Source organism: Pseudopipra pipra, chromosome 7, assembly GCF_036250125.1.
Source record: "Pseudopipra pipra isolate bDixPip1 chromosome 7, bDixPip1.hap1, whole genome shotgun sequence".
In the NCBI taxonomy this organism is placed as follows: Eukaryota; Metazoa; Chordata; class Aves; order Passeriformes; family Pipridae; genus Pseudopipra; species Pseudopipra pipra.
Window position 1 is genome coordinate 20,152,921 of NC_087555.1, and position 16,697 is coordinate 20,169,617.

The following is a 16,697-nucleotide window of genomic DNA, read 5'->3' on the forward strand; positions in this document are numbered from 1 at the left end:
CCAGGAATTAAGCAGCTGTCAACCACATTAGATTCCTGATCTTGCTGTGAGGCTGTGTGAAATCCCATCCTAAGAAAATATGTCTTGCACTCCCAGTTTTGCTACGCACTTCTTTTATGACCTTTAGCAAATCCCTTAAGCTTTCTCTGTTTCCACTTGTGAAATCGAGATAATTATATTCCCTAGTCTTTTTGTATGAGAAGATTAATTTATTAATATGCATGAGGTGTTCATATCCTACAGTGATGAAAGCTGTAGAAGTTCCTAGATCAACTCTTTTATATGTTTGAGTTTTATTCATTCACAACTAGGGAGAGTTCATTCCTGCTAAAAGCCTCAGTAAGCCAGACACCTCCACATCATCTTAATGATAATAAACTGGAGTGCAAAACCAACAGTAATCTTTAGTTTATTGTCATTTTCATGGTGACCATATCCTAAATTCATTCACGTAATCATACTAGAAATAGTGATTTCTGCAGGTTCCAAGAGGCATTTGTTGTAAAAAGGCTACTGTTGCCAATACATGAATGGCTAGCATGTAAATATTCTAAATGTATGCACAATTCTGAATTCTGAATGTTTGAAATGTATAATCATTGGTGTGCCATCATTATTTAGGTAATGAGCCACTGGTGCTCATGCTGCTGGAATTAGCAAGAGATTTTAAAGTTTTGGCTGGTTTGGTAACAAGAGCAAGTTAACTGAAAAATGCCTTCACAAGGTTTTCCAGTGTAAATGCTCCATTGTTTCCATCTCACCAGGAGGAAGAACTTTACATTGAGGGTGGCAGAGCACTGGAACAGGCTGCAGGGGGAGGTTGTGAGTCTCCTTCTCTGGAGATATTCAAAATCCACCTGGACGTGTTCCTGTGTCATCTGCTCTAGGTGGTCCTGCCTTGGCAGGTGTGAGATTGGACTGAATGATCTTCAGAGGCCCCTTCCAACCCTAACATTTCTGTGATTCTGTATCAAGCAAGATGCTTTTTGTAATGTGAATTGCCAAGAAGATACTCATGTATTCTTTGTGAGCAGAAACTAACCTAAGCTGCAAGCTTTGATGAAAGCAAGCATCCTAGTGACAATAATGGGCACGTTACCTATTTAACTATGCTTTCACCAGAGGAGAAAGGGAGGTTGAAAGCGTTTAGCCCGCTCCCATCAGCACCAGCTGCTGTTGTGTCAGCCTTCATATCTCATGATGTTGTTTAAAGACAGCTGTCCCTCGCTGCTACCAAATTAGAGGCTTTCGGATCTTACCTACATAATCGGAGAGAGCTGTACTACAGTATGTGATGGCCATAAATGCAATCTTAGACTATTTTTGGGGAGAGAGCATGGTTTTAGTTTACTCATTTCTCTGAGGTTGAAGTGATGGTAGAGAGAATAGTTCCTTCTTTCTCTGATTTAGTCTATGCTAGGATATACTGCTGTTTAGGTTGCATCTGCTGCCTTTCTATTCAGAAAAAAATGGAGTTTGGGTGGATGCTGTCCCTTGTCTATGCTACTGGCGTATGTACCATTGCTTATAAACTAATGTTATTCTTGCCTAAGTCCTCCAAACCTAAAATGGAGTCTGAGTTATTTTGCTCTAAACACTTTTTTTTCCCATCTGCTGGGAATTTTTGAAAGGTCTGAGCATGGCTTAACTCTTCTCCCATGGTGGCCTACATGATTTTAAATATTGCCAGTTTTGATTGTAGCCTGGCTATGTAAAGCTTTTATTCAGTCACCAAAAGGTTGATTCCAAAGTGGACTCAGTGACCCAGACAATCTCATGGAGTCCTATGTCTTCAAGCTCAGAAATGCCAAACCACGTTCAGAGGGGACCATTCTGAACTGTCATCAATTCGGAGAACAGTGATTTTTACGTGATTTCTATCCATTCCTCTGGGATCTCCAAAATCGGCGGGTTGCTATTTTTCCCGGTGTCCGAAAAGCCTTGCGGGAGCAGCGCGTAGCGGGCGCAGCCGAGCGCGGCGCTGCGGGTCCTTCCCCGCCGCCTGCAGCAGGGGGCGGGCGGCCCCACGCACCGGCCCCGCTCGGGGCCCGCACCGGCGCTGGGGCGCTCGGACCTCTCCTACGTGCTACCCGGAATGCACGGAACACTTCCCGCGGGTCTATCTGTTTATAAAGTTGCCATCCTGGAAGGTTCTTCTGTAAAAACTGCTCATTTCGACAAATTGCAGAGTGCAGGTGCACCTAGAAATTCCCAAAGCTGTAGTGCTTACTTCGACAAACTGGGACAATAATAGGGACAAAAATAACTCTAATGGTATCAGATGTTAACCAGAAGTTTAAATAGTCATATGGCAGCAGCATCACAGAAATTCATGGCTCAGGAACTCACCACCTCCTACCCTCCCTGCCACCATTCTCAACAACTGAGTACAGATGGAGAAACTGGCTGTGTTCCATCAATAGTGAGTAACCCATTTTCTGTGCTGATTGATTTGGCCTGTGCTGTTGCTCTCTTACTTACCTCCCCCTCCCATGCTATTGCTGGCAGAAAGGCCTTGGCATTAAACTAAATACTGAATGACAATTAATATTTCCTCTTTCAACTCTTGCTGACCTTTAGTTTTGTGGCAAATAATTTCTAATTTGAGTATAGGAAAATATTTCAATCACCTAGCTTTTAAAGATGAGATTGAGAGGAATCATTGGTTTAGCACAAAAATGTGTGTTTTTTTTTTTCTACTACGAGAAGCCTTTGTTGCTTGTGAGAAAATGGTGCAGTGCACAAATGATTCCATATTTGCAAGTTGTCGATACACCTTCTGATGAAACATTAAGCAGCGGCTGGGATGACTTCTTCCTTCAGCTTTCTCAGCAACACAACAAAAGAAAAATAACTTGCTTTTTTGAATAACCTTCAATTAACTGAAAGTCTTTGCTGAATAAGCGACATAAAAAAAATTTACTTAGTAGAAGAGGATTATCCCGAACTGAACTAGGACTGAATAAAGTATCCAACAGGTGTTGTTACATGTATCTTAGTGTGGATTTAAATCACATTACATCATACTACCTCACAATTTAAGAGGTTCTGTTCTTTTAATCTCAGTTCTGACTTGGAAAGCTTTCCTCTTCACGTACTGTATAAGTTCCAACTACCTTAATTCATGCTGTAGTAGGAAGTGATATTGTGAAATATATGGAAATCTTTTACTACCACTATTTCTTCCAGATCTCCATAGATCTTAAAATACAAAGCATTCAGAGTAGGAGTGAGACTGTAGACTACTAGCTATTTTCTGTTACTTCATAGTAAGTAAAATCCTGCTGATATCACAAACACTTGACACAACTAAAAGGGTAGAAAAAAAATGTATTAACAGCAGAGTTTCATCTAACACAGAGGCTTTTTTTAACCTGACCTTGTATAATGGGAAGCATTAGAGAAGTTTAATTATGATTCTTATTTGTTTATATCACTTGTTTCTGGTTAGCCAAGAGGAGCATTCTCAAAAGTACTCAGTCCTCGGTGGCATGAGCTGAGGCAGTGTCTGCACTGAGATGACATGGTGCAGTTCTGCTACTCTCTCATGAAAGGGACACTCATGTCATATGGTGATTTAACCACTTTGCAGGAGTGCAGCCCGATCACCGATGAAAGCAAATGCTTTCTTTACGTCCTCAAATTTTAAATACAAGTCATCTTGCGAGAGCAGCGCTCTCGGCAGTGACACTTGTGAGCTGTGCTCCAGAGAAGTCTGTGTGCTTCTGTTACCGGCCTAACAGGTGCAGCATCCCCGCCACGGGACGAGGCTTCCCTGCAGAGCTTCCCGGCCCCGCGCTCGGTCCTGGCGGATCCCGCAGTCCGCCGGCAGGGCCGTGGCCTGCACACGCTCAGCCCGCAGCCCTACACAGGACTTCGCAGTGCTTCCAGCCGCGGAGAGCATCCCAGGGAGCCGCGGGATGAGCGGGGAAGGACGATGGGCAGGGATGCCGCCAGCAGGCGGACAGGTAAGGAGGCGCGGGGGGAAGGCGGCGATCCCGGGGGGCCCGTGGCCGCTCCTGGGGGCGCCGCTGCCGGAGCGGCTCCGCTTCTGCCGCGGGCGAGGCGCGTCCGGGGGCAGGGCCGCGCCCTGCCGGCACCGCACCGGCACCGCCGGGCCCAGGCACCGGGCTCGGGCTCCGTCTCCCCGCAGCGGCGCGGGGCGAGCGGCCGGGGCCGGCGGCGGCGCCCGCCTCTGCCTCCTCCCCCTCGGTGCCCTGCCTCCTCCCTCCGCCGGGCGGGCGGCCGGCTGCGCGGGCAGGGCGGGCGGCAGGCAGAGCGCGGCCGAAAGGTGTTGCTGGAGGGGAAGTTTGGAGAAGGTCGCCGGGTGCCTGGGCGCTCCGGCAGCATCATGGCGGAGCAGGGCGAGTCGCCGGTCCACGTCCAGCAGCCCCAGCCGGCGGCCGCTCCCGCCGCCCCGGCCGCCGGCTGGCCCATCTGCAGGGACGCCTACGAGCTGCAGGAGGTGATCGGTCAGTGGAGCGGGGGCGCGGCGGGGCGGAGGCGGGGAAGGCAGGCAGGGATGCCGTGGCGGCCGGCCGGCCCCGGGCCTACCGGCGCTCGCTCTCCCGCAGGCTGGGCTCGCTCACTGCGGTGGACGCGCCCGGCACTGCAGCGGCGGCGCCGGCTGCTGCTGCTGCAAACTTTATCCGCCCGGCAGCGGGCGGGCGGCCCCGGGGGGCGGCGGCTCCTTCTAGAACGCGCCGCGCCCCGCCCGGTGCGGCTCGGTGGTAGTGCCGGTGCTGCCCCGCGGTGCAGCGGCACCCGCCGCTAGAGCCCTGACCTGCTGGTCGCATTGGGACCCCGGCAACTCCGCGGATGCGCTCTCTGTGCTTTGTGTGCCTGCGTGTGTGCTTGCCGTGGATGCGCACATGTGCGTGCATCCGCTTAGATTACTCTGCATTTTTCCGATGCTTTCATGGGGGAGGTAAATCTCACCCATAGATCTGCTACTCACGTGATGACTTTCTCTTAATCCATATATATGTATCCTCTTCTCCCTCACTGTTTAATCTCGCTCCCATCTCCTTGTGTCCCTCGGCCCCGTCCCCGGCGATGGCACGTAAGGCCAGCGGGGGGATTACACTTCGCGTTGACCCCAGCCAACCTGCTTCTGACCCGGTTTGCCGTGTGAGGTTTAACCTGTCTGCTGCTCCCATGTACCTATAGGAAGAGGACTTTCTGGTTGTGTGCTTCAGCGCTTCGTTCACGTGTCCAACTAACGCCGATCAGATGTGTTCAGTCTCCATTCCCTTTATTTGGATAGATTATTTTGAATTTTACTTTGTGTAAGGGTAATTGTCGTTAACAGTATGTGTGATGGAAAGTTTTTCATCTCTTGGCCTATATGTTGCTTGTTGCTAATGAACTACTTTGGGATAACTTGGTTTTATTTATATGCAACATTTTAAACTTCCAGCAAATACTACAGATGACAAAGGCCAACTCTAAGACTGCTGTTTCTTAGGAATGAGGCCACTTAAGTGAAAAAAGTCCAGGAGTCTTACCTGCTGATGCTGTTGATTATCTTCAGTATTATACACCAATTGCTAACTCTTATCAGGGTGATGACAAACAGAACTACATGTTATTGATCTGGGTTGGAAGTTGTGTGTGCTCAGCTTTGTCATTAAGCATTTTATTTTCCACTGGCAGAAACAAAATAGTTGAGAAAAGTACTTCTTCCTTAGAATGAGATGGCTTTCTGTTGACCCAGGTGGTGCTTTTGTGGTTCTGTTTGCATTTCCTAGTCTGTGAATAGGGGCTAAGGAGGGATGAAGGTTCAGATGTTCAGGTCCCTGGAGGTGCCTGACTTGGACCAGTCTGGTGCTGTGTTGAACAGGTGCTGCCTGTGGAGGCCCCCCCGGGGTATGGGTTTACTGGACTTTGTCTTACTCTGGAGAATGGATCAGTTAGCCAAGTGGAAGCAGTTCTACCAGCATAAAGATGTATCTTTGCTGAGGTAAAGGTAAAAAAGGCCTGAAAGGTATTGGATTAGTCCTTGTCTAGGGTATAACATGAGCCATATGAGTTATTTAAATAGTAGTTGTTTTTCTGTTGCAATACCTGTAGAATGCCTCTGTGAGAGTTTCCTTTGGAAACTCCTTTCCTTCTTTCCACTTAAAAAGCTTGTATCTTTTGATACGTAAAATGTATTTCTAAATGTTTATATATAAGAATACACCCATTAAACAGGTGGATGCTAAATCTGTAGATAAACTTTATTGCTAGTTACCTATGGGTGCTATTAAATGTTGATATAATTTCTTTAACTGACTGCCTAGGGAGGAAATTGAAGTCAGGGTATATTGAATCAGATTCTTGGACACAATGAACTTGCCTGCCTTAACTTTCGCTAAGTTTAGGTTGCTTACATGACTTTATTTCAAACTCACGGAGATTTATTTTGTACCAGTTGACTTAAAATTTTATGCTTAGTCAAATACGTCTTTTTTCATTAACACCTTGTATTTGTTCTCTTAATTTACAGGAGAATTGCTATGAGATTAAATTTAGAATTAATACCATCAAAAATAGTAAAAAACCAACCAAACATGCCCCACCCCACTTTCTCCAAAAAACCCCAAACCAACACCCCTATAAATGCTATTGACCAAGTGCAGACATAATTTTAGAGCTATTGGAGAATGTTGTTCGTTTTAATGAACCTGGTGAGGGACTCTTAAAGCATCTTTTTTATATCTGATGGAGGAGGGAATGACATAGTCTTACCATCGTCCGCCGGTAGCTCTTTGTATGGGCTGTGCCAGGGTTGAGTGCATGGTGAACATGAATAGTTACCACTTGCTGAAACAGAGCCAGTCACCTCTGGAAAGCACTCATACCTCTCCCTGAGGAGCTGGGTAGTGTCTTCAGGGAGGAGTTCAGTTACAACAGCCCTTTGCCAGTCAAATGAGAAAAATAACAATATATTGAAGCGCCTTTGTGGGCTTTGCAGGAGGAAAGGTGTGCACGGTGATACACCATGATGGTTTGTCACAAAGTTTCCGGACAGAAAAGGCTTTAGATTCTCTGGTAACTAAGCACAGGTGCAGAATGGCCTTTTTTAGGGGGCATTAAAAAGTTTTGGTGGGGATTATAAAATGAAAGTAATTGTTAGTCGTATGGGCATCCATCCCTTTGATTTAGCAGGTCAGAGAAGTTCTGTTCTTTTCCTCTGTGAGAATGTGAACTTTTCTTGTTGCTCATCCATGTCTAGCCACATGCTATTTTGAAAACCAAGGCCACGTGATATGGATTTCCAATGATAAAGCTTTTTTGTCTGTTGTATCCTTCATGATGGCTGGGATATTCAAGGGCCTGTTGAAGAGAAAATGCTCGCTTTAAGGAGGGCTTCTTATGAGATGCTATTTGCTTTATTTTCGAGGTGGCTAACTAGTTCTCTGTAAACTCTTGGTGTGCAGTTTCATGATACATTTATTCTGCTCTAACGGGCAGCTGCTGAAAGGATCTCATTGATCTGACAGCGAACTAGTTCTTCTGCTGGGTCAGTTTTCTGTTGGATCAGGTTCCCTGTTTGACTTGCTGCATGACTGCGTGATTGATAGGTCTGATGCAAGGAAGAGGCTCTTCCTATTAATGCCTATATACTAATCTTTTCTGAAGCAGGAAAAAACCATTCTGATTGCTATCTGTAAATATATAGAGTGGAAAGGTAAGAGGAAATTTTCACATTAATTGAGATTGATACAGGCTGTCCGTAAACAAACGCATTTGGAAGTTAGAAGGGGATTCCTAACTGTTAGGACAGGAGAATCCAACCAACCTTCCGGCAGTAGTTACAGAGATAAGAACTGTAATTGCTATTAAGGTAGAGCCAGATTTAATTTAGTGAAGACCTGGGAGATCTCTTTCTAAGATTTTAATGCATTAAGTTAAAATGCACAGTGGAATTTTTTTTTTTTTTTAAGATGAATATAACTTGGATTAAAAAAAAGCAGCTAATAAAAGCAATACTTTGAGAGGTGTTCTTATGCAGTTTGGGTTTATAACCAAATATTCAAAATAAAATAACTGAAATAGATTTCTCTGGATTTATGTCATGTACATATGAGAGTTTTTTTCCTCAGAAGCAATATAAATCTTCACAAAACAAACATTTAAATCATAATTAACATAAGAAATTGAATAGTATTAAAATTGTCTGTATTTTTCACATTCTAATGAGCCTTACATCACCTGGATGAGACAAAGCAGCATTAAATCTTGGTTGGGTTTTTTGTTTTATTTTGGGTGGGTTTTTTATTAGTTTCTGTTTTGGTTTTAAAAGGTTTTCTTAAACTGATATGATCAAGTGGCTTTGACTTGTGTTTGGAAAATGACTTCGGACTTGATGCTCCTCTGCTGGATGTAATTTAATGTTTGTCATCTTGCATTGATAGTTGTGGAAGGTCAATTCTACTATGGAAAAGCAGTGGGTTATCCTGTGATTAGGTTGGGTGCTAGTTTTCATTATAAAATTATATTTTTCTCTCTTCTACTGCAACTAACTTGGAAAATTAATTTGGCTAGGAAACAACCAGAATTAGATCAAAAATAAAGGGTTACTTTTACGAGATGGATTATCTCTATTGACTGCAACTCATTAAAAATGTTACCCTAGTTGAACTTGTGCATTTGTCTAGTTTTGCCTTTCCAACTTTGAGCTCAAAAATATCTTGTGGTTTGTTGCCTCATAAGGCACAGTGTTGCTAAGTCAAATGTGTTGGGATTTTGAGTAGAACAAGTTACCATTTGAGACTGTTCTGCCGATTTTATGGTTCTTATTGTAAGCAGCCTGTGAACCACTCTCAGTTAATGGCTCTGGGGTCTTTGTTGGTGTTTCTATGGTATGTTATTTACTTTTTCTTTCTCCCCTGCTGCATATATTGCTAATGGCTCTTTGTCTGACGGAGAATAGACTCTCCTATATTTTTTGTAATCAGAGATCTTTGACTCTGTAGAGAGGTCTCTGGTTATGATTCTAAGGAACCTATGTTCATGTTTGTAATGCTGTATGCTGTTTTGAAAAGCCTCTCTATAGTTAGAGGTCACGTTACAGGTCTGTGGTGTTCTGTTAATCAGATGCTTGTGTCTCATTCACTTTCCAAAATTTCTTATCCCTGTGCTTAATCAGATTTATTTTTTTTTAAACAATAGAAGAGCTTTCTTTCAGTAGTTTTTATGTATATGCTGTAAATGAAATCAAACTGTGCTTAGTGAAATACCACACTGGAGCAACTAAAGCTATGGTAAAACATGATAGTTGCTCTTGCCAAACCTCCGGAATTCTTGCATGAGAAGCTGCATAATTTGATAAGTAATACTTAAAGCTACCTAAGGTCTTTTACTAAAATTTTTTGTAAAAAGAAGTGTGTATCTGCCTTAATTCTGCTCCAAAGCAAATTCTACTCCTTACCAATAAGTCTTAAAAGTTGCTATAGCAGCCCAAGCATATCGTATATGCACGTATTAAATACAGCCTTCATAACATTAATCGTAATTGAGCACAACTGTAGCTTGACAGGAAGGGTTTAATTTTGTAAATTAAATTTTACATTTCGGGGAATAATTGGTCAAGATTTTCTGTCTGCTAATAACCATTTGTAGAAACTGTGGAAATATCAGATCCCCATATAGTATCCTAATAAGGAGTGGCTTTTAATTCAGTTGCCAGGGTAAAGGTGGTCATGGTGCAATTTAAAAATACCTTGTAGAAAACTCACGGTGCTGTGCTGCTAATGAGGCTGTGCAGAGCTTGTAGTTAATTATTTGCCTTGTCTCCACATGATAGTAATAGTGTTGGGGAAGGAACCCCCATCTTGGCTTTTTTTTAAAATGGAAATGAACTTTCTGCATTAGAAATACATGTCTTGGAGACAAGGCTGTAGTTTTTATTGCTTCAAAGAAGTTAGACTTTAAGTGATTCAATAATCAAACTTTGTTACATAATTTAGTGACTTTAAAAAAAAATTAACTCACGCAATTGGATTTCAGACTTGTCAGAAAGATTAATTACAGTACGTGAAAATAGAGAAAAAAAGGCAGCAAAACGTTCTTTGGGTTTCTCGTGATTGGAAGTAACCACCATATAAAGCTTGTTTTAAAGTTACTGTAACTGGAAGGGTAAAGGAACATGTATCAACACATCAGACAGTTGACTGGTGCTATGTAATGATAATGTATAGAAAATATGCTTTCCTGCTCTTGGAATCTGTGTACTTCCCTCCAGTCCCCATGCTTTCTCCTTCCTCTCCATCCAAGTTCTTCCTACAGATAAGGTCCAGTACCTCTAGGACCTGGAAAGTCTTGGCTCAAGAAGAGTTGCTTGAGTGCTAGAAGAGGAGTAGTTCTGCTGGTGAGCATGTGGGAATTTGAAGGGATTGCATAATTTTGACTCTTGCTAAGTGTTACAACAGCAAGGCTTTGCATCTTCAAAGTGGAACCACTTCTTGTAACCAGGGTTGTATTTCAATAGCAGGGGCAAAGTTCAGATTTGGGAGAGCTATTTTAGGTTGGGTTGTAGCTTGCTCTGAAACAACTTTAGAACTGGTTTACTTTTTTTTCTTTCAGCAAATAACCACTTTCTCTTAGGTCCAAGACCAGTTGTTTTTTTCCAGAATCTGTTTGTCAAGTGGAGCTTCTCTTTGTTGACTGGAAACAAAACCACATCTGTTCTGATTGGCTTGAGAGTGAAAAACAGTGAGATGTGGGTGGCTTATATAGAGGCTGCTTGTCTAGGTCATATTTCATTTCTATGTGCCCCCTTTGGTGCTTTCTCTCTTCTCCCTTCTCCCCCTCCAAAATAATTCAGAACTATAAGGCAGCAGTTGATAGAAGCTGGTTTTTCTTCCCATAATAATAGCAGTTCTTGGTTTTTAAAGAATGGGCTTTAAACATTAAGTTGGTTACTCTTGTTAGCTTCTTGGATTTGCTGAAGTCACTGCGATACTGCTGAGCAGAGGCTTCACAGGAGCAATCTGCTTGCAGAACTTGGAAAATAAATGTCACTAGGAAATTTTCTGGTGCCCAAAATTAAAAGTGAGTTTCCCCCGTCCCCCACAAGGAATCATACTTAACAGGTGTTGATACTGTTTACCCTGTGTAAATAGAGAATGAACTGTATTGAGCGAGTGGATTTTTACTTTTTTCTGCCTTTTGCAGCACAGCCTTGCTAGTAGGATGAAATCCTGATGGCTCTGCTAAATTTCACTGTTTCTTGCTAAGTTTGAGTGTCTTTGGGTGTGCATAAGGGTTGCATGGTTGAAGCTTGTGGGTGAAAGAACGTTATCATCCAGCAGTGGCATAGTGAGGCAATGCTGGTATGCTATGACGTTGTCAAGAATTTTTTCTAAAACTTTTATTTTTTTCTTCTAGGAAGGAAAAAAGTCTATACATATATATCTATCAGTCTCTAGAATAGGATCTAGAACACTGTTCTAAATTCACTGTGGTTGTAGGATCAACTCTGTAAGTGAAACAAGCAGTGCATGCTGAATGTTTGTTTCTTGCCGCCTTCGATGGGGTTTGGCTGCTGACCTCCCTTGCTGACCCTAGGGTTGTGTGGTGGCTATGCAGCCCTGTTGGCCACCTGCTTCCTCCTGCACAGTGCTTCTGGCTGGAGACCATGCTGTGGTATTTAACATGTGCCTAGGAGACTAGGAGCACTAGACTGAAAAGATGGGGAAAAAAAACAACCCTGCCCTGAAGCAGAAAATGTATTAATGAGAAAAAACAATGAGAGTGTACAGGGAGAAACAATCGTGGTACCCAACAGTGGGGGAGGAACCTAATTTTTCCTGAAACTGCTGTCAAGTCAGAGTTACTTTGAGAGTTGGTTACCTTTCAAGAGATAGATAGTTGGGGAATGGCAGTAAAGAGGAAGTGTGGAAAAGTCTGCATGCTTCCTGGGTTTTAGGCAGGCTTCAGTTGACTGGGTGACTGTTCTGTAGAAAATTTACATGGCAGTAGTGAGATGCTGAAAATTCTGATGAAGGCAGTGAGTTTTAAAAAGTCCCTCAGAACAATTCCCAGGTTTGTTGCCACGTTTTTCCAGGGCTGCTCTTTGTGACAGTCCTGCAGCTTCCTTGTGAGAGAAGCTCAGTGAAAAGTTTGAGCAGTGTTCTCCATTTGTTAGCTGAAGTGATAAGTTTGTGGTGTTGGTGGAGTTAATATTTTCAGTCCTTTGTCAAATACCTAATATTTGACTAGGTATGTGGGTTTAGTCAACAGCTTTGTGAAACTCCAGTATGATAAATTAGCTGTCTCCATTAATCCTTTGCCTTTACAAATAACAATTTCTGAATGATTTTATTAGCCTAATTATTCCTGTGGATGTCTAAATGCCTCTGAGGTATTGTGATTGTAAGTTAAATATAGATGAAACTTGAGAATGTCCTATAAGGCTGATGTAATGGTTATGTTACATAGCTTTTAAGTTGAGCTATGCTTATGCACTCAGAGAAATTAGAACTAGCAGCTGACTGAAAATTTGAAGCTTTTTTGTGTTTCTAGTCATGCTTTCAGAAGAATTGTGTACTTAAAGGTCTTGAAAGTCAAGATCCATGTTGAATGTCTATGTGCCAAGTATACCTGCTTCAGGGTAGTGGTATAAAAATAGTTAATTTAACAGACCAGAAAAATATTGTATGTTTGTTGATTGTGGTTTCTGTCTTGTAGGAGTAATATGAACAAGATCATGAACTTGAGTTGTTGTTTTAGACTTCTGAGAAGCAACATACTCAGATTCAGAAGCATGGCCATTCAATTATAAAGTTGCTTTTTTTTCTTCTCACTTCTCTACTTCGAAGACATTTTATTACAGGGACTGAATTTAAACTTATAATTTATTCCTGTTAGTGTCTTGTGCTTCCAGACTCTGAGCCACTTCAGACTAATAATAGGAACTTCATTAGAATTAGATTAGAATCACCTAGTGAAAATTTAATGATATGATAGTATTTATATTGCTCCAACTCTTCCATCGCTTCATATGAAGCAGTATGAGAAATAGGTATGTTTTTTTGCTTGTAGTGTGTGGCTGCAGTGAACTTAAATTCTAGCAGGCACATTCTGTTGGGGAGAACTAGCTGAAGATGATTTGTAGCTCAACACTGCAGTATTAATTAGAGATCTCTATGACAGTCCAGAAGCAATAATGCCTTTGTTTTGGTAGATTGCCATTCTTCATTCTCAGAAGAGAATGATGCACTGTGTGGTGACATCCGGAAGACTTGGAAAATACTGCGTTCGTGGTATTAGAATTGTTCCAAGTGTTTACTTTCAAACTAAACGACAAACAATAAAATATGCCAACTAAATCAACACCAGCATTTGTTTATAGTGCTACTTCAGAAATGAACAGTAATTCTCTCTTAACAGCTTTTTTTCTAGGCAGGAAGTCTGGTTCAGCATAGCAAATCTTCAATTTATCCTGTTTGTATAGCGAGGAATTCCATGGAGTTTGGATGATACCCTAGTAACGTAACTTTTGGCCCCACAGTGAATACCAGATATCAAGTTCTTGTGTTGTTATGCAGAGACATTTTCACTGTGAGTTTTGCCTTCCAGATGTTAAGATTTGTATACGTATTGAATAATGATTTCTGTATTGATGATGAAACAATAGGGGGAATGAAACAATCGGAATCCATGTTTCTCTTCATGTGAGGATGAATGCATAATAACATGGCATGTAAAATCCATAAATTCTTAAACCAAGTAGTATCCTTTACTTTTTTTCACATCTTTTGTTTTGAAAATGCAGAATGAATATGAATTTGTTGGATTCATTAACGTGGAGTGCAGTAGATCCACATTTCTCCCTGTCACAGGACAGCCCCAACGTGATGTGTACGCTGGGAGCTGCCCCTGCCCGCGCTGTGCCGGCTGTGTGGCACGGCTGTGCTGCCGACTGCGCTGCGAGAGCAAGTGGCAGTGTGGGTGAAAGAGCCTGCTGCAAGTGCTTTGGCTGCTACTTTCTGTGTTTCTTTTTGCCTAACAAATTTGCAGTGTGAGTGAATTTGGATTCTTTTTCATTTTGAAGGAAGCCAGAGCATATCTGATTACAAAACTAATGTTAACTGGAGATGGCCTTGTGTGCCTCAGAGCTATTCTCCCCCTCCTCTGTCTTTTGAGCTAGCTTAACAGATAATAATACCTTTTCTATATGTGACATTATTACTTGTGGCTCAGCTCTTTGTTTTGGTCTTTTCAAGAATCCTTTCAGAAAACCTTTAAAGATGATCCACATTCCTACCAGCACATTCTTTTAGATAATCTAACCTAATGACAAACTAACACAGTAATCTTCCTGTTTTTCCCCCTAGGTGCTGGGCTCAAATGGATTTATTTATTTAGCTAGTTATTTTTCATTAGCCCTAAAGAAAAGTATTCCTTTAAATCTGTTTAAGTAATGGACTGTTATATGTAATGTTACTCGTTGTTTATTGGCACACGTGTTTTCTAGTCCATGAGTAAATTGTAGTGAAATTCATATAGAAACCAAGTGTAGTTTATTTTGCCCTTACACATAGCGCCTTGTTTCACTTTTTTTTGTCTTAATAATGGCAGCTCATATGGAAGTAACGTGCTTGAGAGGAGAAATCATTCCAGGTATAGAACTTGACTTTTCAGTGCTCAGTTCAGTTTCATGCTCTTTAGTTCATTAAGCTCTTAAAATGCTGTTCTTGGTATTACATCATAATCACAACTTCGGAAACATGATAGTGAAGCAAGTGTAAGTGGACAAGGTATATAAAGTGGCTATAAGACACTTCAAGCAGACCTGAAAGCCATGGCACTTGTGAGAAAAGTGTGAGTTCTGCAAACTGGAACGGAGGTACTTTGTTTGCATTTCACATTTGATGCCCATATTGTATGTTTTAAGTAGCATGTTTTATGAGAGGTTCAACATGTTTTGGGGTCAGAACTGAATGTTTTTAGCTAAATTACTTGTTTGCCTTAGGTTCAGCTGTATTTAGTAAGTTGTCTCTGTGCTTTGGTTGTTCCCCCCATACCCCTTCTTTTTCAGCATATGTAAGCAGAATGATTTTGTGGTGCATGAGAAGTAAATTATGCACCAGAGAATAACATCTCTTTGCTCCCAAGTATCTGCTAATCAAGCTTACCATTAAGGTGACAGACAGGTTCTTTTAGGGATCCTTGGCAGAATGATGATGGCACTAAAATATAGTTATAATTGAAGCTTTATTTCCTTAACAAGATAGTATGAATACTATAGCACAGAACATATGATTAGAATGGCACAGAGTTTCTACAATCAGAATCAGTTTAGTACAATTTATAAGTAGCGTAATACAGAATTTATAATGTGATAACTTAAGATTTCTAATTGCCTAGACCCTAACATGACTTCTCATCATCTAAATAATACAGAATTTTTAATACAACTTAACTCACTATTTCCAGTCACCTGGACTCTCTGCAGATAGGGTCAAAATTCAATACATTGATTGCTGCATCAATACAACAATCATAATATAGACTTGAGGATCATACAAGTGTAAGAGTCAGTCCTCAGAGGAAGCAGATGATGATGGAAGCGTATCTGGCCACCAGGGGTCATGGGTCTCTCTGTCCCTACTCAGGACTTGTAAATTGCCCTGATGCTCAGGAATCTTGAGGCTGGTAGGGAGAGGAAGAAGAAATCTGGTTTGTCTGCTTGGTTCACAGGACCTTCAGGGCCTGAGAGTAAGGAAAAAGGAATGACTATGGCACCTGTTCAGTCACAGAGAATAGCTTCTTGCCTTATAAAGTCGTGTTTGTTATGTTAACCACATTACAAGGGATCAGGAGCAGGGGCTGCTGGTCACACCAGTCTTATCCTGACATTTCCACAAAGCAAATTCCAGTTCTAATAACTCCAAATTCTGAAATAGTGGCAATTGTGGATTTTGTATATGAACATTTTTCACTTACAAATAACAGTTCTTATAAAGATATTTGAAATGTGGAGCAGAGCAAAAGGAATTTAGTCTTTGGTAGGGTTTATAATAGGGAGCTTGCCTAGACAGTCTAATCTGAGTTGCTGTAGTTCCCTTTCAACTTTATTTAGATGACTCATCTATTTTAAAGTCAGGGAGAAGATAACACCTGTTGAAAGTGGACTGCTTTACTTTAGGTTTTCCTTACTAGCTGTAGTGCTGACATTTCTGTGGTGTAGAATGCTTATGAAAGGGAAGATGCTCTCAGATCTGGGAATGTACCAGGCTCCCTGTGAGCTCCGTGACCAGCATGTAAGAACACTCAAGGCCATGAAGTACTCAGTTAAAAGTTAATTTTTGTGACGACACATGCAGATGAGCATTAAACTGTCTGGATTTTTGGCATCAATCACTCCACTTTCTTTTGCGACTTGTCTACATCTTTCTTTCAGTGTAAAGTATGAAGATGTGATTGGAGTGTGTGCAGATTCATACTCAAAGACAGGCAAAAAGAGAGGTATTGTGGTTGCTGTTTGTTTCTGATGCACTTCTAAAAGTTGATCCTCAACTTTGATAGCACATTATCTTACCCAAAGTACTTGAATTCCTTTGTAGGTACTTTCTTAAAAAACCAGCAGGAATGTGTTTTTGTTATGTGCTGTATCTTATTTTTCTGGGTGATAGGGATAAAACTTTTCCAGTGTTGAAACGTGGGGCTAAGTGTGTCTCCTGTGGTGTTGTCGTTTTAAACAC

At 41.8% G+C, this 16,697-nt stretch overlaps 1 protein-coding gene across 4 annotated transcripts in view; it reads left to right on the forward strand.

Moving 5' to 3' along the window:
* The first annotated feature begins 2,312 nt into the window (after positions 1–2,312).
* Positions 2,313–16,697, forward strand: part of STK39 (serine/threonine kinase 39) — an 81,417-nt gene continuing 67,032 nt past the window's right edge. For 3 of the 4 annotated variants that reach the window (XM_064660979.1, XM_064660981.1, XM_064660980.1), the window contains exon 1: positions 4,242–4,472. In XM_064660979.1, the coding sequence (XP_064517049.1) occupies positions 4,352–4,472 (121 nt within the window). In that variant the 5' untranslated portion in view covers positions 4,242–4,351. Of the gene's footprint in view, positions 2,423–3,743; positions 3,969–4,241; positions 4,473–16,697 lie in introns of those variants that run through there. The other variant, XM_064660983.1, reaches the window with a different exon arrangement.